We start from the raw sequence: 23,454 nt of genomic DNA on the forward strand, positions 1-23,454 counted from the left end.
TTTTAATTTTTTATTTTTTTTTATTTGTGACTTTACCTCCAGGTTTTGATTCCCCTTATTTAGCTCTGGCAAAATAGCGATTTTTGGGATTTTCGTTATTAGCTAGTTTTGTTGCATTGGGGTGCGAATCGTTATTTGCTATTGGCAATTTCCGGGAGCTAATAGTGATTTCGGTAATTGCGAATTCGGTATTTAGCGATTCGGTAAATTAGCATTGTGGGTATTAGCGATTCGGTAACTTAGCATTTTGGGTATTAGCGATTCGTTATTTGCTCGGGTTTTGGGTTGATGCATTGGGATTGGGTATTTTTCACACAATACCGGGAGCTATTACCGAATCGGTATTTTACCGACTGGATTTTGGCTTGATGCATAAGGGTGATAGTTTTTTATTTGAGTGAATGGAAATCTGCTGGGCAGCATCTGACTTCCCAAAGAAAGTTTGGAAAGTATATGTAAATTGCCTTGTCAATAGCACTTTTGTGGAGTCCATAGTTGCCACCTTAAGTGAAACATGCTGCCCAATTTTTTGTTTTATAAGCCTGAGGCTTCCGCTTTAATATCAAAGGTTAATTTTTTTGTTGAGAATGGAAATAAAACTAATGGTCTCCATGCATTTAGGTAGATTTAGGAGGAGTTTTGTCAGCTCAAGAATGCTCATAAGGTGCTTTCTACTTGCATTTCCTATTTTAACTTTTTGTTTCTTTTGGCACCTCAATCTTATCGTTTTACTAAGTTGGATTTTACTGTCCTCCATTTCTGTAGCCATGTACACCGCAGGGCATTTATTTTCTAAAGAGTGGAATTCAGTGGGAATCCAGGGTTCTTTGCACGATTTTAGGGTGATTAAGATTTTGCAAAGGGAAAATTCATTTATGTACTGGATTTTTCTAAGGAGTAATTTAGTTTCTCTTGCAGTGTGATGGTATTATATTAAGGCTTGTAATAGAAAACATTTTGAGTAATTTGAGTTGCTAATATGGAACATGTAGAGGTGTTTTGGGGTAGTAGTATGCCAGTATGAATTGAGTAGTAACTATATCATTCTATATAATGTCGCCTCAGGCAAGGCGTTGTTTTTGATAAACATTTTCACCAGTTAAGCAAATATGTCGACACTAACAGCCTGCATCCACCTGGCGCCTACTTTGTGTTCTTTCAGCTGGATGGGAAGTATTACAGAGAATACCAACAGAAATGGAGGCTGGGTAGCAGCAAGTGGGGTATATTTTTCCACAAACTAAGGAACGTGCATACATATGCACACTAACACACCTTTATCTACCACCATCTTTTGAAAATTGCATGTAGTGTTATTAACAGGTTTGAGAAAAGCGGGTTACATGTTGCAGCACTGTTGAAGCTTTTTTAAGTCTTGCTTGAACAAGACAAACAAAGGGCATGGTATGGGGTAGGCAGCCACGACCCTGCCCTAAGGCGATATGTAAAAGTTAAGGTTTGGCCTACTTTCCTCGTTTGTGAGGGGTGGAGTTTTATATAGCGCGAACTAGATCCAAATATATCAGAGCACTTTACATGAGCACCAGTTGCGTTACAGACGGACACATTCATTTTTGTTAGGCACGGGGAGATTAAGTAATTTGCGCAGAATCACAGGATGCTGAGTGTCCCTGCTGAGACTATAACCCAGTTTTCTAACTCTGAGGTTGACCACTGTAGCCGTTAGGCCACATCCTCTCCTCTTGTTGTTTGAAAGACTTTACTTGAGCTAGTGGAGCGAGGGATGCAGGGGGCTTTGTTTTCATGAGGAGGCATTCCCCGCTATGGTTACTTTGAGCGGAACACTTCCCCTAAATGGACATTAGTCCATTTAGTCGGAGACCCCTGCTTCTAAGGTGATCACACGTCACCATTTACCGGGACAGTCCTGGTTTTGAACATCGTTCCTGACATCTGAACATTTTCTTCTAATGAAATCAATGTTCCATTTTTGCGTTTGAGGAGCATTTGAATTCTAATTCTAAGCATTCTTGTTATTTAGTTCTCTATTCTGGCAGTGTTCGCCATTGTGATGGGAAGATGCACATCTCCAGTATCCCAGTCTTAGCCCTCTTTCTTACCTCTAAGAAGGGAGAGCAGCCGCGCCTGACTCTGACATGTCACCCAGGATGCCACCACCTCCCAAACCCCTGCAGTATGTGCCGCTACATACAGCCACCACAATGCGGAAATGTTTTTGTGACGCACACAAACCTAGTGTGACACTGTTAAAAGTGCTAATCAAGGGCTGCAAAGGTAAGAGATATCTGTGAAGGTAGAGCGGCGAGGAAGAGTGCTGCGGTGAAAGAGGCAGTCTGTGTCCCTTTTGGTTAGGTGCTCAGGACCAATTATTAGGATTTTCTTTTTTAATATATCATAACTTTATTTTCAAGAGAACACATCCAGTAGCATACAGCTGACATACCCACAGTTCTTTGCATGGTGTTAGATCGGGTAGCATGTGCCACTGTTAAGCAGCTGGTTTCCACCCATAGTGCTCTCAAATGCAGGTCCACCAAGCCAGCGATGTTATCTGCCCTGCAAAACTCTGTACAGAGCAGATCACACTAGTCAAACAGCAGACACCTGGCCCACAACACCATCACGTCTAAAGTAGTCCTAAGAAGATGCGTGTTGAAATGTAAAAAAGACTGAAACATGTGCATTGAGTCATCACCACAAAAATGCTTCTGTAATATTTGACAGTTAAACTGTTAGCACTCTCTTAGGTTTAAAGGTGATGGGTATATAGCAGTGTAAGTGATTGTTGTCATTGTAGCCATTCTGTACCCCTATCTGTTGTCCAGGTATAGTTCTAGGTCACTTTCTGTAGCCAGTCGTGCTTTCCAATTTTCAAAATCTGACTGCTGTACTTATTTCGGGTGGATATTCTCTGCACAAAATGTGGGAGAAATCTTATGCCAGATAAAATTAAGATTACTCCCCACTTAGTTCAAAATCTTTGACTTAGATGTATATTTATTTACATGTTAGTTTTTATATAGTGCTAAGGAAGGGCATTTCTCATGGCTGCAAAAGATTTCACAATCTCCTTTATCATTCCCAGTTCACGCTGTGGGTCCTGGTGATGCCCCAGACCATCTAAATAGCAGCTACATTTAATTGAAGTAGAGACTTAGAAGCCTTGGATCCTAATGCCCCATTTATTCTGCATTCCAGGGTAACTCTTAGGGAGTTGTGAGTAAACTGCTACCCAAAGTTAAGAGGCCATTCTATGTTAGACACCTCCCTGCCGTCCTTCATATGTGTGCCAACTCAAGTAGGGAGCGGTTGCATACAGTGCTTCTAGAGTAGCCGCTCTGTTGCTCATAAGGATCCGCCGATGGGGAAAGGAGAACGGATAGGCATGTGTCGAGGGGATCACTGGAAGGCCCACTCTCTACTGGAAGGCCTCCCACTACTACCCCTTTGCCAGTCGTGTAGAGGTCCTACTGAAGACCCTACACACTGATGTGAGGTTTTTTAATTTACTTCCGTTTGTTTGCGTGAAATGTTTTTCAATCCTCAAGTGGGACGATGGCAAGATCAATATCTAATGAATGTGTGGCACGTGGAGAGGATCATACCTGAATGAAGGCAATTAGCAAGAGTCCCCTCTGAAGTTTGGGCGGGAGGGGGATCTGAAGAATTTCTAACCTCAATGTAGGGGATAATCCGGAGTCACTACGTTGAAAGTTGGTGCTTTGTGGGATTCGTTTGACCAGAATATCAGTGGTGTACAGGACCCTGATCTGTTTTAACAAATTTCGCCAGTCCTGGCCATGCTTTGTGAGAGTTGGTGGTGTGGAGGTCAAAGGTGTTACAGATTGGCAGACTGAACTTTTCTTTCTCTCTACAGGGGGAGAAGTCCTTCTTCCTGCAGCCCGGAGAGAGCTTAGAGTCTGGGATCCAGGATGTGTACATCCTTTCTGAAGATGAAGGTTTGGTGCTGAAGGCTCTCCAGCTCCTGGAAGATACAGATGAAGTGAGTGATGCTGTCCTCTTACCGGAGGCAGGAGGACAATTATGCCAGTGTACTGACCTATTTACTATGTTTAAATAAACCTAGTGTATTTATGCATTCTTTAATCTTAAATTGACATAACATTATTAGTGTGTTCCAGAACGCTGCTCACATAGCAAAAACCATTTTCGTTAATCAATAATGTTCAGAAGATGGCACAATATTCTGTTTTTTGTTTAAGAATACTCTGCAAACACCGCGCCTCCAGATTCTCTGTCTTCAGATAATGTTTAATGAAAAAAAACTGCTTGGACAGGTTATTTGAACTGTACATCATTGTGTCAACGTATTGCTTTAGTGCTGAGCACAGTTGTTTGGCTGCCAGTCCAGAATATTTTAGCTTTGCAGAAGCTTTCTTCTCTCTCAAAAGATAGACCAACTTTATATTTTAAATAAACATGCATATTTTTTCTTAAACCAGAGACTTATGCCACGCATATTACAAGTAAAAAATCTCCACTTCCAATCCTCAGATGGGAACGAAAGTTGCTTACTTGTACCAGAAGTTGCCCAGGATTGGTATCATTTATAGATTCACGTGCTTTGAATGTTCCGACCCTCAGCCTGACCAGACAGTAATGAAATGTTGTCTAGTGGTGTTGTCAACATTTAGAAAATATTCTTCAGATTTGTCAAAAGTGGCATTCGTGCAGGCGTTCGACTCAAGACACCCAGGAGAAAACGGCATCTAAAATGGCCTCCAGTACTCTTGTTGCGGTCTATCTACTAACATTCTGAGATGAAAACAAATCATTAAGATGGGCTATTTAATTTGAGCAGTTTTGGTGCTATTCCTGCAACTTTATCAATATACCAAAGATATCTTGGAAGTATCCAAAGCCAGGGAAACCACTTTTTTTTATCCATTCATGAAGCATTAAAGGTAGAGTCTGCAGGGAATTGAACCTCTTACTGTGCAGGTTACATAGAGCTCTCGCAACAGGCACATCGTCAGTGAGCAATCTTACCATTCTTGCCCATCTAGATATAGGTATAGCTTATAAATCTTAGTGTTCCCTTAGATGGTAGAGACTGCACTAGGCATTAACCCCTTTATTGTTGTTGTTAATATTTTCATTAATATGTTTTGCACAGGATGGCAATGAGATTCAGCGCAAGCCCGGAGACCGGTGGATGATCCGAGGGCCGGTTGAGTATGTCCCGCCTGTGGAGGTGGAAGTGCTACTGACCCGAGAGGCCATCCCACTTGATGAGAACGAGGGTATCTACGTGCGGGATATTAAAACTGGCAAGGTGAGAGAAATGAATGGGATGTATTTTTTGGGTGGGAGAAATAACAGACTTGGGCAAAATTAGATAATTTGGTTATTGTATTAGTTATTCAAAAGCAATGCATATATGTACCTTTTATGCACTCCAGTCAAGAATCCTACAACATGTAGTATGAAACCATACATTTAGTCGAAGTTTCGAATCCAGAAAAGAAAGGTTTACAAAGTGACATATTCCTACCACCATTGCAAGGCAGAAGGATGGTTTGTTTCAGCATTCTAAAAGTTCTAAACGAAGAGAAAGGAATCGATTTAAATTCCACGAAGGGCAAGTCCATAGGCATGGCCTAAAAGGTCAAATCGGATAAATCTGGGTGCAAAACCAGCCAGTCCAAGATGGTTCACCAGGCAAGATCTTTAGCAAAGGGTAAAAACATAGGGTATAAAATCAGGTTGCCAGCTAAGAGATTCAATCAGTCCGCTAAAAGTAGCACAATCAACAAAGGTAGTCCATAAATAATAGCCAAGAGTATGCTTCTTAAATCATGAAAAAAGCATGAGTCTGAGAGTTCCCAAAAGCATTCTCCACGCATAAGGGGAAAACGAAATAGGAGTGTGCCGTCCTATCCCTCCCTTGGCGTCTCCTATTTTATAGTCTTTATGATGTTGCATATAACCAGTCATCATCACACCACAGTGGTCAGATCATTCTGTGGTCGCTATTCTGATCATATGGTAAAAAATGTTGATACTCCAGCATGGTATCCAATACTTGTCATGAGAAACGACTGCCCTTTCCGTCTCCACAGGTTAGTTGACAAAAGGAATTAACATTGTTTCATTCCATGGTGTCTGTACAGGGGTTAGGTTCTCACCAATTCACTCCACAGTGAACACTAAAAGAATGTCCTTAGTTGTGCAAAATGTTGCATACGGAGAACAGAAAAAGCAACATTTGAAGAAACGTGAAACGTCCATTAATAAGCTATGAAAATAGTGCAGCTTAGCAAAAAACATGAATATATGTATTTAAAGCTAAAAAAAATAATTTATGAAATAAACTAATTATTAGGATCAAACATATTAAAATAAATATTTCATGCAAAGAAATAATGGTAATGCTTTTCATTGTATTACATAGAAATCTAGTGGATATGCCTACTTCCACAAACACCATCATTCATATATGTAAATTATTCTTAAATTTCATTTTTCATAAAATCGTTTTAACATATTTATGATCCTAATATTGCCTAGTATCACTACTGAAAATATCAGCTATGTAACTATTTCTCATAAATTGCACCATTTTCTTTTTCATAATACAATACAATGAAATGCAATAGAAAGGCTAAGTCACATCATTAGAATTGCATTATTTTATCAGTAAAAGTATACATTTTCATATTTCATCTGGTATAACACCCTATTAGTAAATATATTAATCTTTTTGTTTTTAATTTTCTCTATTGCTGTACATTCAAGCACATTTTTAATGGTGCCATACAAAGGAATGGAGCGCTGTGAATGATCTAATGCATGCTCTGTAGCTTATAGACTGTTTGAGACAGGGTGCAAGAAGAAAGGATGCAGCCTGTGATTTTGCATAGAAGTTTCACTGAACTTTGGTCATTTGCTTACCTCTGAGGTTTTGCCGACATGTATGCATGTCTGGAAATATCAGTTCTCTGCTAGTATTTTACCCAAGTGTTTACCTTCATTAGACACAATCTGTGTTATGCCCCTTCATCCCTTTTGTTTCTATAGTTCATCTTTATTAGCCGGTGATACTGAGGCAAGTCTTAAACTGTATGTGCATCTGAGGCACCTCCAAATTCAGAATGATCTGCTCTGTTCTTGGAAAGACTAGATCCTTCCTCTACCTATTTGGTATTCAGGTTAAGTAACAGACATTGTGCCCCAGTGGCACCTATTGGTATTATTTGCCAGGATGGCTGACTTAAGTGCCGGGGCAAACTTTCTATAAGTGATCCTCCCTTCAAGATCTTAACATAACCACATTATCTAAGTACGGAAGGGGTATTCCTTAACTGTAGGTCACCATCCTGAACGGTTAGTGGCACTCTAGAGTGGAAAACGCGATATCTGCTTGAGTGTTGACTATTCTCAGAAGTTGAGATCATTTTGAAATTAGACAAGCTGTGCGAAGATTTTCTGAATGTGAATGGTAGAGAGGTAGGAAAGGATGTGTAACGCGCAAGCCTCCCACTAACTTGAAAACCGGCCTGCTTACACGGGAACAAAGAGAATTCCTCCAAACTCATTAAAAAACAGCTCGCCAATGAGAGAGTTACAAATCTCATTAAAAGCACTGCTCAGGGGGAGATCAGGAGAAGAGCACCACTTCCGACCGCTTCAGTCTTCTCTTAGGGGAAAGTAAGTTACTCCAAGAATCAAACGTCAGGACTGCAGCAAAACTAAAAAGGGAATCAGAATACATCAAATTATTCCTTAGACTAATAGGGGTAATACGCTATACAATAGTGCATGTTGTGTATAAACATAAACTCCACTTACCAATAGTTATCTCCCGAGGACCTTGCAGGATAAGTCTATAGTTACTGCACTCTAAATCCAATGAGTGATAAATATCTTCTTTTATCAACCAGTAAAGTAGACCAGGAGGGGTGGAAGGTGAAGTAACCTTTCAATAGGTATAAGACAATCAAAAAACAAAAAAGAACCTGGCAGTCTCTTTTGACTTCACCACTAGAATGTGTAATTAGTCATAAGGTGTAAAACATAAGGGCATAAGCTTGTGTCTCTTTAAAAAGAAGTAATGAGCAGGAGACGCTGAAGCGGGTAGAACAGGAGAGGAGTGATCTGGGCAATGGTTCAGGGAGCCTGGAAGTGCAGGTGGAGGCTGGCAGAATCCAGGCTGACCGCGTCAAAAACAGAGATGGAAGGCAACAGAAGGCAGCGTCCATCTTGGATCCCACACGTCCATAGAAAAAAACAGTGCGTCTCTGGGATTCCGTCTTCGGCACCTGAGCATGGAAACAATGTTGCGATGTAACCGCAAAGGCAGTCGGCTACAATGTATCCCGTTACCTGCGTTTGAAAGATGACGTACGCCTGAGCAGGACAGGGCACTGCGAGGTCCTGGCAACCAGGCGGTTCAGGCCAAACGGCCGTAATCCCAAAATAAGAGGGGTCAGGGAGGCAACACTGAGTTTACAGAGCCTGAAGCCAGGAACAGAGTCAAAAAGAGGGCCTGGACACGTGCAAAGAACAGTAGGCTTTCACCACAGATGCAGAGTTTAACTTAATAAGGGAGTGTATGCAAATGCGTCCCTTCATGTCCCGAGCAAAGTAAGGGAGTCTCTCTAAAGAGAGCTACTCTTTATACTCGACATGCACTAAATCCTAATATTGTGCCATGTAAATGTTGTAGACTTGTAAAGCGCACTGCTGCCCTGAGGCGTCGTGGCGCTGTAGACCGCTGGGGAACCCGTCCTGGCTATCCCTGTGAGATGGTCCCTTTCTGGGTATCTCCAAGGTGAAACCAGGCATCCCCGGCGTCTGTGGGGGGCCGTTGTAGAGATGAGGCAAGCTTAATGCCCAGAGTTGCCGAGTGTGTTCCTGGTTAGAGTAGGTACCGAGGTGAGAATTATCGAGTCTGTTTTGACCCTGGTCCACGACCCTGCCGCGTCGGGAATTGAACCCTGGTCCCTGGCCGATTCTCTGCTTACAGGTCTGCCACCTCTAACCAGTGAGCCACACCTCTCCACAGTACAGAGCATGTGACTTGATTCCTGACAGGATGAGAGAAAAGGTTCAATGGGTTTGAAATTAGTTGATGGCAGACGGTTAATAATAGATTTGAAAATCTCAAAAAAGTATTTTAGTACTGTGGTTGGCTGATTAAATTTAGAATTTGATGGGTAGTCATTTAGATTGAAAAATGTTTTTTTTTTTTTTTTTTTTACAAGAGATGCTGGCCATATGAAGCATTCTAAGTGAGCCTTAGAAGGTTTAAGTCACCAAGAGCGTTCAGACAATCCAAGAAGTTACTTTTCCTTATGAAGTTTCTTGGTATACCATGACACTAATGTCCTATTGATTCTTTTTGTTTTTAAGTGGCGTAGTCTCAACAATGTTCCGAGTCATAGCATCATTTAGTAGGTTGTTGGCAACATTCAATTGATCTACAGGGAACCAGGAAGAAATTTTACAGGTCTGGAAGCAAGATTGTTCCTGTTAATATTCCTTAATTGAAAAAGTTATATTTTCGGGTTCACAACAAGCGAGGAGCCTTTAATGTGAATGGGTGTAACACAGTGTTGAGTTAGACTGCTTTTATACAGATAGAAGGCAAACGGGGGATACCAGCTTTCATAAGGGTTTGCCCAACAGGGTTGAAGTCCACAACAAAATGTGTTTGTTGATCAGCCCGAATTGGGATGATATGTAGAACAAGAAGGTAATAGTAGCTGCTATAGAAGTTATCCTGTTTTTGTATTTTATATTTCTTTCACATTCAAGTGAATTCTATATATTTATTATATGAGGTGCCCCATTGACCGATGGTCAGTTTTACCACCCAAAGCCCTTACTTTCAGTGACCGTTGGCCTCACAGCAATGATATATACAATTGCTTTGGGTAAATAATTCTGGCGAAAATATTAAAAGAATTGCAAATCATTTAATTGTGCAGGGCCAACATGTGTTCTTCAGAGCTCATGGCCCAAATATTCATCTATTTCTTTATATGTGCATAACAATTTGGCAGAAAGCTAGCTCTTGGCCTGGGAAGAGCCCTTTTTGTAATTTGTTGTAAATCCATTTGGTAGTTTGGGGGATATTAAAGAAAAGGTTTGTGGAGACGTGAAGGGTCCACATATTCAACAGATCTCATGGTAAGATCTGATTGGCTACCAACACTTCAATCAGGAAGTGTTGGCAGCTGTCTTCGAACTCAGGGCTTGGACTGGGTCCCCCAAAAAACGTGAAAAAACCCGAAAGAGGGCAGGGGAGTAGGAATACCCTTACCCACCCTCCCAGGCCTGGTGGTGGGGTCCCACAATGTTACATTTTGCTGCGAATCGCGCGGAATTTCTTTAACAGATTTTGGAGGAGGGAGGTGCATGCTGCCCCCTCCCTTGACCACTTTCTACCCGACGACCACCACCTCCAGGGCACCGCTGATATTTCCCCCCCTGGGTCGATTTGAGCATCGGGGACGGCACCCCCAGTGGGACCAGACCATGCAAAAAAGGAGGAGGCACACGGTTTGGAGCCCAACCCTCTGGGCCCAGCTGTGCAACCAAATGGGAGGGGGCAGCATAGCACCACTCCTGGAGCCATTAATGGCGCTGGGGATTCCATCCTCGATGGCTGGCTCCAGCTGTGTATTGGGGCACCCACCACTAGTACATAGTGGTGTCCCTGCCAGCACTGGTGTGGGCAGAGAAACCGGTTTGCGTGCTCACTTGGTGAAAGCAACTTCAAAACTCCCGCCAAGCGAGTGTAAACACTATGTCCACTCCTAGAGGGTGGGAGAAGGAAAACTGCTCCTGCCTGCTGGGAGAAGATTTTTCATCTGTTACAGAGAAACTGATTTAAAAAATTGCTCCCACCCGAGGGAGCAGCATGTTTTGCTGTTCCCAGCAGGCGGGAGCAATATGCCGGCTTCTGCTGGAGGTGGGGAGTCTTGGGGGGGGGGGGGGGGTTGCCGCCGTGCATGGACACAGGCCAGGCTCTGTGGCCAACTCACCACTATGTTAAAAAAAAAAAAAGTATAAACTCACAAAAAAGAAACAAAGGTTACAGGGACGTTATAGTTAGGAAATAGAATGTTAAAGATCTTAGAAATTCACTCAAAAATACAGAGGTTACAAGGACATGATAGGTTCAGAATTTAAACACACAGAGCCATAGAAATACACAGAGTTAGAGTTATCTGAAGAAACTATAACACATACTTGAGGGTAACTATAACTCGCTTCCTCGCCATGCACTGCTAATTACTGCACATATTACATCAGTGATGAACTCTTCTATGAAATAATATCACTTCCACGTTTGCAGTAAAATTGATGAGAAAACATTGCATGGCGGGGGCGTGAGCTATAGTTACCTTAAGGTATCAGCTATAGTTTCTTGAGATAGCTCTAACTATAACACTGAATTACTATAGTATTTTGTGTGTAAATTCTGAACCAAACTATAAAGTCCTGTAGCCTTTGGGTTTTTTGTGTGAATTCATAAGGTTTGTTAAATTCATTTTTCCTAACAATAATGTCCCTGTAACCATCGTTTTTCCCCTACTGAGATGTTTATGCTTTACACTTAACTGCAAAATACTTAATTTGCTCTGTAATGACTTGCGTGATGATGGCATGCTTAGTTCCATCATACATTCCTTTCTCTAGTAACAGGTACCAAACGTTAATCGGATTAAAGAAAAAAACTACTTAACCTGGATATCAGTTCTTCCAAGGACATTTTTAGAATACTGTTGTAAAATTGAATTCTGAAGCACACCAGTAACACTGAGCAAGATTGAAAAATGGGAAGGAAACTTTGCAGTGGTGATAAGGATTCGATGAATTTTATAGTTGGTGCCATTTTGCAATGTTCACATGCCCAATAACAGGTAATGCGGGTTTCCACGTGCCCATCAACATGTGTTCCAGTTTCTAGATTGCTTGTAACAGGAACAAACATCCTCCAAATGCCCTTTGCCAGGTAGTGTCAATTCAATTCAATTTCAAGCTTTATTTCGACTTATATAATCATAAAAGCAACATACATAAACATTATCAATTTCATGTACAAATACACAATCCATATTCCAAGTAATACATACGAAGGTCAGACCACAATAAATTATATCCGCAGCTATGCTAAAATCAAAACATACAATATAAATTAGTTAAAAAGCCAGATAATATTTTAAAACAATTCCCAAATACATATTAAAAAGGGGGAATAGATAAAGTTCATAGTGTCTAACCAGGCCAGGTAATGGTATAACCAGCCTGTGTATATTACAACTTGCAACCTATCTGATTCCTTATAAGATACACGTTAAATAGGAATCTACTTATACTAAACACTATAGGTTGCGAAGTATTTGACTTAAATGTGCGTTCTGCCTCTTTAAAGAACCTGAACCCCATATTTTTACATAAGGGTTTAATCCATCGGTCCCTTGATTTTTTTATAAGCTGGACAGAAAAACAGTAGATGGGCGTCATCTTCTTTTGCTTTTTGGGAACAAAGAGTGCACAATCCTCTAGCATCATTGCCCCTCCAGCTACTAGTATTTACAGAAGTCTGCAAGACCCCATATCTAAATTGTAAATATAATGTTTTTGCTAAGGGGGGGTCTTATCTCGTCCATAAATTGTTCAAGTGCAGGAGTATCCTTAATAATCAAAAATCTCTGCGTCAATGGACCTAATAAGGAACTAGTAAGTACTTCATCCTTAATATATGTCCAAAAAGCAAATTTCAAAAGTTTTTTAGAAGATGATGACATATTCTGGGGTTCTTACCAAAAATGGGAGAACCCTAGCCTTATAAACCACTGGGAAATGTGTTTTAACCATGCAATATTTTTGTATTCATCAATTCTAATTATTTCCATCAGTCCATTCTTATAATCACTCAACTCAGGGGTTGTCCATAGTCTAACCCAGTAAAGTAATGGCCTTAGTATGGCTTGGTGATCAGTCCTTTTAAGGTTGATATCCATAAACACTGGAATTATCGGGGTTCTTGTTGGTATTTTGAGCAACCTGCGTATGAAGAGATTTTCTTCCTTCTTAAAAGTATTGTTGCAGGAATGGCCCCATACCTCAGCGCCATACAATGCCGCCGATTGAGCCTTTGCTTTAAATAATTCTAGTGCCGGCGTAATCGCTTTAGATTGACTACTGCCGTGCACCTTCAGAATAGGCAATACATTTTGTTTCAAAGTTAATTTACTTTTTTCCAACTGTCCCTTCCATAAAAGCATGCTATCCAGCGTAATACCCAAATAATTAAAGCTCTCCACATACTCGAATTTTTGATTATTTAAGGCCAGATTCTTTCTAAATGATTTCTGAGGGTTTATGGACATATATTTTGTTTTGGATGAATTTATTTCTAACCCCTTCTCCACACAGTAATTATTAAAAGTATTTACTAGGTTTTGTAGACCCTGTGGCGTTTGTGAGATGAGGATTGTATCATCGGCAAAAAGTAATGCGGTGATCGCCTCATCTCCTAATTTCGGGGAGTCATGTTTGCAGTCTCTTAAGTAGGTGGGTATATCGTTAACGTATAAAGAAAAGTGTGGGCGCCAACACACAACCTTGACGTACACCCCGACCCACAGGGATAGCTTTTGAAATTTCTCCTCCCTTACCCCATCTAACTCTAGCATAATTCCCTGTGTGTAATCTAATTAATTCCTTAAGTAACTCACTAGGAACTGCCATGTTTTCAAGAGTGGACCACAGTAGTTTGCGGGGTACAAGGTCAAAAGCGGCCCTCAGATCAATAAATGCTACATACAAACTGCCCTTCCTTATATTGATATATTTCCAGCAAATGCACATAAATCTAAATACCTGGTCAACCGTGCTGGTTTTTAACCTAAACCCTGCTTGGTATTTAGACAGGTAGTGTCAGTTTACACATGAGCAACAGTAGATAAAGTTAACCCCCTTACAACCACTAACGGGTAACTCCTATCCCTACATGCCCAATAGTAGGTAAGGACTGCTTTCACATGCTCAGCAAGAGGGTTGCCAGAAAATTACATGCTTGGCAAAGTGTAATTCCGGCTTCCACCTGCCCAGAAATAGGTATGATGGCTTCCCTATCCCAAGCACCAGGCAACTTCAGCCCACACATGTTCAGAAGCAGATATCCAGTTGCATGTATTCTAACCTCCACATTCACAGCAATATGCATAAACACCCGCGCCATGTAGCGGGTTCAAAGAGATTCCACATGCTAAGCTAGACTCTATGCAATCTCCATATGCAGGCTTTTAACCTTTCCAGAAGCAGGTATGCCAGTGACTATATGTCCAGCAGTGGGGCTGACTTGTTCCCAGCATCATATATCCCTGGGTGAGGGGCTCCAAAAGTATCCGCTTGAAATACTGAGTCTTGAATATTCAATAATAATTTCGATTTGCTCCCAAATTATCAGCTTTGAATATTACATGCGGATTTATTTGATTTGCCCCAATATACACTATGCAATGTTGACTAATATTATCCATCTGACTACATATTATAAAAGTAAGACCCATTATTTCAGTTCTGTAATTCAATAATGACATTGTTTCCAGATTTTCATCTAAATATATCTGGTATTCCATATATTATGTGCAGTAAACAAAGTTTTTATTTGAGGAAAAAGCTAGCAGCAAAAGCTTCCAAATGTATTTTCATTACTGAAGTACAAATATGTAATTGTTCCCAACAGTGTGCTATAACGAATATGTGAACGTTTTATTGTTGGTTTTGCAACCATCTCTGTGCATCTTATTTACAGCCTGCATTATGTAGTAGTATACTTCAACCCTTTATGGGAGCAGGAGGTGATGTGCAATGTTCTGTTACTAGAGGGCATGCCCCTTCCACAAGAGTAAGATGAAAACTGGAGAATCAAGAAGTACATTCATTTTGAAACAACATAATAAATACTAGAAAGCAGCTCTTTGGTGCTATTAAATGTAGAATTAATATTGGCGCAGCACGTCTTTGTCACTGTAAACTAAGAAGTGCAAAATTAAAGGTAAAGTAATTTGTATAAGAGGCAAGCATTATCCATCTAATCTGGCGTCGCACTGTCTCCATCTTCTGCACATATCACTTCATCATTGGTAACCAGGAGCAGATAAAAGTGTTGTTATAAGCTTGCCTCTAGGTGTCGGAGCTAGGCAGTTCATAGGAGCACCATGAGTTTGGATGTTCGTTTGATATTAATTGAAAGGGAATCCACAGTAGCACTGTGGCAGTCTACCTGCTATGACTACCTGAGCTTGTTTCCACAGATTTAATGAGAACTATATGCATGCAGTGGAGTGTTTCCAATCATGCCCTGCCAAACCCCAGGTTTTATGCTGGCTGACCGATTATTAGTGCCCTGCATAGAAGATGTTATTCAAGTTAATTTTCATGGAGATCATGAGATCTGTGGATTCATCTTTAAAGTCTGAATTTGAGCCAACTATTTATTATTAACTATTGCATTAATATTTTGTGATTTGTTCTGTCTATTTTGGCGAGCAATTTCAAAGACACAAGGGGGTAAATGTTCAAAGGTAGCAAAAGAATAATTGCAGGTTTCCACAATAAATTATAATTCGATATTATGGCTGGAGATATGATCTCCTGCTTTTAAATGATCTGCGCCGATTGATCTGGGGTTAAAAATCATTTATTTTTGTGATTTTTTTATTGTTACTTTAGTTTGTTTGGGATTTGAGTAATTTTGCAGTGTGATATTATCTGAATGATGACTGCGCTATGATTTTCAGATTGATAGTCTGGAATGCTTTGTAGTTTTTGTGATCTTGTGTATTCTGGAATAACAAAATCTGATGGGATGGTCCAGTTCTTTTGGATAATTCGCTTCACTTTGGTGCTTCTCAGAAGTGTTCAACAGTGTCCCAACACACCCTCATCAGTACGCTCCGCCACATTTGCATGCAGGGAAACACCCTCAGATGGATCGCATCCTTCTTCACAGGACGGACCTAAAGAATCAGGCCACCTCCCTTCCTATCAGGACCCAAGAGCATCATCTGGGACCTCCCGTAAGGTTCATCCCTCAGGCCCACCCTGTTCAACACCTACCCAACACCCCTGGCATTGTCAGAAGCCATAGCATCAACATAATTTCCTAAGCAGACAACACCCAGCTCATCCTCTTGCTCTCAGACCCCTTCACCACCATGACCAATTTCCACAATTGCATCACCAGCTGGATGAATGCCAACTGCCTGAAGCTCAACATGGACAAGACCGAAGTGCTAATCTTCAGAAACAACCTCCCCGTGAAAGAATGCCTGCTGGCCTTCGGAACACGGGCACACCCACGCCGACAGATCATGCTCGCAACCTCGGCATCATCCTAGACAACAAACTCACCATGAAATACCAGATCAACGGAGGCGCCTTTGCCTGCTTCCACACCCTTCGAATGCTCCAAAGAAAATTCTAATGGCTCCCCATCGACACAACGAAAACAGTCACCCAAGCCCTAGTCACCACCCTACTTGACTGTGGCAATGCACTCTATGCAGGAATCTGCACCCAACTCCTAAAGAGACTCCAGACTAATCAAAACTTAGTGGCAAGACTCATCCCGGACTTCACCCCAGGAACCGCCACTGACACGCCGTCAAGGAAAGATGCCAATTCAAGATGCTGACACGCACCTACAAAGCCATCCACGACCAAGGACCAGCATACATCAACCACCAAGTGAACTACCACCAACCCTCCAGACACCTGCGCTCTGTTGCCCTCGTACATACCCTTTGCATCCATCAAAGTCGCAGCGGAGGCCCCTCCTGCTCCTACCTTGCCGCCAAATCTTGGGACGACCTTCTCATCCACCTCCGAAGAGCACCATCGCTCACAAAATTCAGAAAGGGACTCAAACGATGGCTCTTCGACTGACAAAACCAGTATCCCAGTGCCTGGACAACGTCGCAAGTGATTAGCCACCCTCTACAAATCCTCAATATGATTTGAATCTCAATTTGAGGATGTCCACTTGAGAAGTGCAATAATGTGTTTCAGTCTGTGGGTTTATGTATAAACCAACCGCTAGTTTGTCTTCTCTTACTTCGATCCAGAGATCAAGGAAGGCGACTCTATCAGCGACATGTGTCATAGTGAATCTTAAACCCTTAGTCCTTTAGTTTTTTTAACGTAAAAAAGTTGTTTTTCAAACACATGAAGGCCTATTCAACCAAGAATTTGGTAGGAACAATATGGGGTTGGATTCTAGAATTTATAGCCTGTGTGATCACAGCAAATGCTTCATGCTGGGGGATGTTGGTATACAAAGCTTCAATATCATAGATCAGAAGTAAATCTGTAGTGTTATCAAACAAAGACCCCTATGTTTTGTTAATAAGGTCCATTGAATCGCTCACATAAGCCTCTGTTGTACACACAAATAGTTTTAGAATGGTGTCTACATTGGGCTAGAGGTTCAAGAAGGGTGCAGGCTAAAACAACTAGCCACCCCGGAGGAGGGGGGGGGGTGGGGGGGTTCATAGGAACCCTATATACTGTATCGATCAGATGGTCAAATATATTTGCTTACATATTTTCCCAAAACAAATCATCCCATATGTAATGAGGAAGATGCGGCATGCACAAATTAGGGTAATTCTCATTGCTCCTGTTAGAAATGGGGTTTCTAGCTGGCAGTGGTTTGCACCCTATCCAAGTAGGGACCCTCACTCAAGTAGGGGTAAGGAAGTCACACAGCTAAGATGACCCCTGCTCACCACCTCTTTGGTAGCTTGGCACAAGCAGTCAGGGTTATCTCAGAGGCAATGTGTAAAGCATTTGACGATACACACACAGTAACGCAGTGATAATACAACCAAATTAGTCCACACCAGTTTAACACCATAGCCAATATTCATCTCAATAAAACATAACCAAAACGACAAAAATCCAACATACACAAGTCAAGATATCACTTTTCAAAGATTGAATAAGTTCAGTTGATTTAAATCTATGGATGCGGTTCTATTAGTACAAAGTACCTTGGATGCGTCAAAATTCAAAGACGAAACAGGCGTAGGGCAGGTGAGACACCAGAAAAGCAAAGAAGGTGATGCGTCGGTTCCTTACTGCTAGGCAGTGGAGGTGATGGGTCAGTTCCTTACTGCTAGGCAGGGAGGTGATGCATATGTTCCTTACTGTCAGGGGAGGTTATGTCAGTTCCTTACTGGAAGGGGAGATGATGCATCAATCTCCGGACACGTAGCCTTGGTTCCTTACTATAGTGTAGTGCCGATGAAGAATTGACACCCAGGGATGATGCGTCATTGCGACAACAGCGATGCAGGTACTGCGTCGATTTTTCCAGCCTCAAGCAGGTGCTGCGCCAGAGTTGGTGTGGGTGTCACAGATGTCGGTGACACGGTGCGCGGGACTCATGCCGCAGTGATTTTTCTGACGTGCTGCGACCGTGGTAAGTGCACTGATCTGTAACCACTTTTTGGTGTAGGCACCGGCGATGCGTTGATGTTCAGCAGCTATGCGTCGATAAAACCGGCTCTGGGAGTTGATGCGTGGATTTTCTCCTTACATGACCAGATTCTACTTCCAAGGGCCCAAGAACTTGATTTTGCATCACTTGAAAAGTCAGGATTCTCAGCAGAAGAGACCCGGCACTGGTAGGTGAAGTCTTTGATGGCCCTGAGACTTCTTAACTGGAGGCAAGTATGCACAAGCCCTTCAAAAACCTTAGAAGTAGGGTGTAGAAAGCAAAGTCCAGTCCTTTCACTCCCGGGACAGAAGCAGCAAGAAGCAGGCCAGCACAACAAAGCAACAGGCAGAGTGGTAGCCCCTCCTACATCATTCAGCTCCTCTTCCTGGCAGAATGACCTCAGTCCAGAAGGGTTCTGATTTTGGGGTGTCAGAGGTCCAGTACTTCTACCCCTTTCTGCTTATCAAGTAGGCAAACTTCAAAGAAAAGTCTTTGTAGTGCAAAATAACCCTGACTTAGCTCCAGGCACACCACATGAGGGTGGACACAGCTATGTGTGAGTACAGGCACAGCCCTATTCAGGTGTTGGCGACAACTCCTCCCACCACTCTGGCCCAGGAAAGGCCCATCAGCCTGGTGATGGGCAATCAGGATGTGCAAGGCACACCTCATCTCCCTTTGTATGACTGTCTAGAGTGGATGCACAAGAGCCCAACTGTCAACCAACCCAGACATGGATTCTACTGACTGGCAGAGGCACAGAATAGTTAAGCAAGAAAAAGGCCTCTTTCTAAAAGCGGCATTTTCAAACCCACAATTTAAAAACAAACTTCACCAAAAAATGTGTGTTCGAGGCATATGAGCTGTAGATCATGTGCTTTAGCATAGATCGCCATCTAGTGTTGGGTCCGGATGTTTGCACTTTGTTTTTCTCTAAGAAGTCCTTGTAGTCACGAGGTAGGTGACTCCTCCCTTCGTTGATGGTGCGTATGGGCATCGGCTCCATCTTTAGATAGTTTTTTCCGCCATCGGCTGGAGCCGCCCCCATTCCGGTGCCGAACCATCACCCTCGGCACTGAAACATAAGTCCTAGTCTCGACCGTTCACCACACCACCGGAACTGAAGACTATACCTTCCACACCGAAGGCTTTGGAACATAAGGCCTCCAAACCTAAAAGTTCGGTTCAAAAATCCTCAAAACCTACAGGTTTGGAGCAGAAATCTATCGTACCGAAACACCCGGAGCCGAAATCCTCCGCATCAAAACACCCGGAGCAGAAATCCTCAGCATCAAAAGACTCGGAATCGAAACCCACTAAACACAGAGACTCGCAGCCGAAAACTCCAAAACCAAAGGCGCCGGAGCCAAAACTCTCGGCACCGAAAACAAACAAAGAAAATGACACTTCGCCCCAAGAGCCTAGGTCAGATGAGCCATCTTTGGTCCCAAAACTCAATAGACTTGTTATTAACCCTAAAACAGGTCATATTCAGGCCACTCTTCCTAAGAAACTGTAGCTGGACCTCACAGAGGACCCTTCTATACCTCCTTAAGAAAAAATACTCTGGTACTAACACATTTCCACCTCCCTCTCCTATTAATCCGAATTTGATTATTTCACCATCAAATTCACCACCACCTCCACTTTCACCTAGCATTTAGGATGAGGATTATGGGGTTGGGGAAGGGGATACTCATGAGGAGCAGGACATACCACCAGATCAGGATAGACCTCAAGATACTGATCCATGGGAAAATTACGATAAGGAACCAGATACAGATAATGACCCTGACCTGTATCCTTCTAGACCCTCCCCACCCGATGATAACATTGAATACGCTCAACTCATTAACAGAGCTGAACAATATCACAGAGTAGAGCTCCATAAAGACCCTTTGGAAGAAGATTTCCTCTTTGAACCACTCACCTATTCTCAAAGATCTACGCACACTTTACCTATGCTAAATGGCATGTTAAAGCACACTGATGAGGTCTTTAAATACCCAGTTAGAGCTTGAATACTCACACCCAGAGTAGACAAAAAATATAAACCCGCTCCAACAGACCCTGCTTATATTAGAGGTCAGTTACCTTTGGACTCTCTTGTAGTCTCTAACGCTTGCAAGAGAGCTAACTCTCAAACTACAGGTGAGGCTTCCCCTCCTAACAAGGAGTCCAAACTCATTGATGCCTCAGGCAAGAGAGTGGCTACACAGGCTGCAAATTATTGGCGTATTGCAAGCGCTCAAGCTCTGCTAGCACGCTATGATAGTGCTCATTATGATGATTTAGAACAGTTCATGCAACACTTACCTGATCAGTATAAGGCAAAAGCTAATGACCTTATCCAGGAAGGCAAACTTATCAGTAACACTTCCATTAAATGTGCACTCGATGCCGCAGACACAGCAGCTCATGCAGTGAATACTAGCGTGCTACTGCGCAGACATGATTGGCTTAGGATTTCCGGTTTTAAACAATCCTCCATACTAAACCAGCCTTTTGATCAGGAACATCTTTTCGGGCCAGCCGTAGACACCTCCCTTGAAAAGATGAAAAAGGACACTGAGGTCGCAAAGTCTATGGGGGCTTTACACTTACCAACTAACAGAGGGTCCTTTCGCCGCTCATTTTAGAGGGGTGGCTCAGTGTCTACAGAGAATCCCTCTTCCTCTTACAAAGGGAATAATCAATCCAACTCTCCCAGAGGTTATTTTCAAGGAAATTATAGAGGGAACAATAATTGGGGAAGAGGCAACTCCACCCGCACTTCCCCTGCAAACAAACAGTGACTTCCCTCCGCTACGCCCGATCATTCCACACCTGTTGGGGGACCTCTCTCACAATTCCTGCTTGTCTGGAATTCAATCACCTCAGACAAGTGGGTCCTACAAATTATCTAGTATGCTTACTGCCTGGAGCTTACAAGCACTCCCCCAACTATTCTTCCAAAACCACATACAATGTCACCAGAATATCTCACTCTCTTAAAACAAGAGATTCTCTCTCTATTGGAGAAACATGCGATAGAACCAGTTCCCTTTCATCATCAAGGGAAAGGAGTATACTCCCAGTACTTCCTAATCCCCAAAAAACGTCTCTCTCTGGCCTATATTAGAACTCAGACAGCTAATTCTCTACATTCAACCAGACCACTTCCACATGGTCACACTCCCAACAGGTGCTTCCACTGCTTCAGCAGGGCGACTTTCTATTCACTCTAGACTTAAAGGACGCCTACTTTCATATTCCCATTCATCCGGCTCACAGAAAATATCTCTGGTTCGTGGTGTACGAAACACACTATCAATTCAAAGTCCTCCCGTTCAGGGTAACTACAGCACCCAGAGTCTTTACCAAGTGTCTGGCTGTAGTTGCGGCTCACTTAAGAAGACAACCCATTCACGTCTTCCCTTATTTAGACGATTGGCTAATAAAAGCCAAATTGCAACACAGCTGTCTACGCCACAGTCAAAAAACTGTTCAACTACTTCACAACTTGGGGTTCACTGTCAACCTCGCCAAATCTCATCTCCAACCATCCAACACGCAAGAGTATCTAGGAGGTACAATAGATACTTGCAAAGCTATAGCATACCCCAACCCAGTCAGGATACGCAACTTGCAAAATCTAGTATTACAATTTCAACCTCAACACTCTACCAGCCTGCGTGTTCATGCAATTGATAGGAATGATGGCTTCTTGTATTCTAATCATTCCTTATGCAAGACACCAAATGCACCCATTACAGGAATGCTTGGCACATCAGTGGAACAGGCTCAAGTAGAGTTAACAGATCTAGTGTTGGTAGACGGCCTCACCCATTGCTCTCTGCAGTGGTAGAACATAACAAAACCTTCCAAGGGACGGCCGTTCCTCGACCCAGTTCCACAGATAGTACTAACAGCAGACGCATCTCTCACTGGTTGGGGAGTGCATCTTCAAAAACACTCCATTCAGGGCATGTGGACTGTACAACAAAGACAACTCCACAAAAACCATCTAGAATTGCTAGCAATATTTCTTGCTCTCCCAGCTTTTCACCTGCATCTAATGGGCAAAGCGGTCTTAGTTCGTACCGACAACATGACAGCAATGTACTACATCAATAAACAACAAAGCCAGTGTACAAAAATATGAAACAGGGGGCACTCTAATTAATGCAGTACATCAATCAATCGAGCAACGAGCCTCAGATACCCTGTGAACCGTTATGTTCATAGGAAGTAAGTTTGGCCACTATGGAGCAATACCCAGTGGGTATGAAAAAGCCCTCACTCACCAACCTGGTTGGTGACATGCTTCATCATTGGGCTTCCACTGGGACGACCGAATGTCATCCCAGTGTGCTGCGACACCAGGTTACTGCGGAGCTGGGTTGGTTGTGTGGGGAAAGTGAATTTAAAATATCCAATCAAGTCAAAAAGAAACTTTATTAATTTTGCTTAAATGGAAAGGAGTAAAAAGGAGTGAGGGTCAAAAAAAATAAAAGACCTGGTTCACTCCGTGGCGGTCAACATGTTTCTGCCTCATGGAGTGTTAATCGGGCATTCGTCAGGACCAGAGGGGGATGTGCGCAGCCCCGGTGGTGTGAACTCGCTAAGGTCCACCCAACCGTGGGCTGATGTGTGAAAAAACAAAAAAAACACTGAATAGTGTGAACTCCGCCAAGTAAAATAATTAATTATGGGGAGAGGAACGAGTTTACTAGAGAGGCCAGTCCGTTAGAAGCCTCATGGATCCCGGTAGGGGGGTGGGAGCAAAATGGCACACCGCCCTTGCTGCTCTACACCCGCGATATGCCTAAACAGCCTCTTGCTGCCGGGTCCGGATGCCCCCTGTTTCATATTTTTGTACACTGGCTTTGTTGTTTATTGATATTCTACTGAGGGGACTAGCCGTGTTGATCCCTTCCTCTCCTGTTGATTTTGATAGCAATGTACTACATACAAAAACAAGGGGGGACACACTCCTTACAGCT

At 42.5% G+C, this 23,454-nt stretch overlaps 1 protein-coding gene across 2 annotated transcripts in view; it reads left to right on the forward strand.

Moving 5' to 3' along the window:
• Nucleotides 1–23,454, forward strand: part of MVP (major vault protein) — a 375,877-nt gene that overhangs the window by 299,975 nt on the left and 52,448 nt on the right. For both annotated transcript variants that reach the window (XM_085618814.1, XM_085618813.1), the window contains exons 8-9: nucleotides 3,860–3,985; nucleotides 5,120–5,278. In XM_085618814.1, coding sequence (XP_085474940.1) covers nucleotides 3,860–3,985; nucleotides 5,120–5,278 — 285 coding nt within the window. The remainder of the gene's footprint in view (nucleotides 1–3,859; nucleotides 3,986–5,119; nucleotides 5,279–23,454) is intronic.

This window comes from Triturus cristatus, chromosome 7 (genome assembly GCF_964204655.1).
Source record: "Triturus cristatus chromosome 7, aTriCri1.1, whole genome shotgun sequence".
Lineage (NCBI taxonomy): Eukaryota > Metazoa > Chordata > Amphibia > Caudata > Salamandridae > Triturus > Triturus cristatus.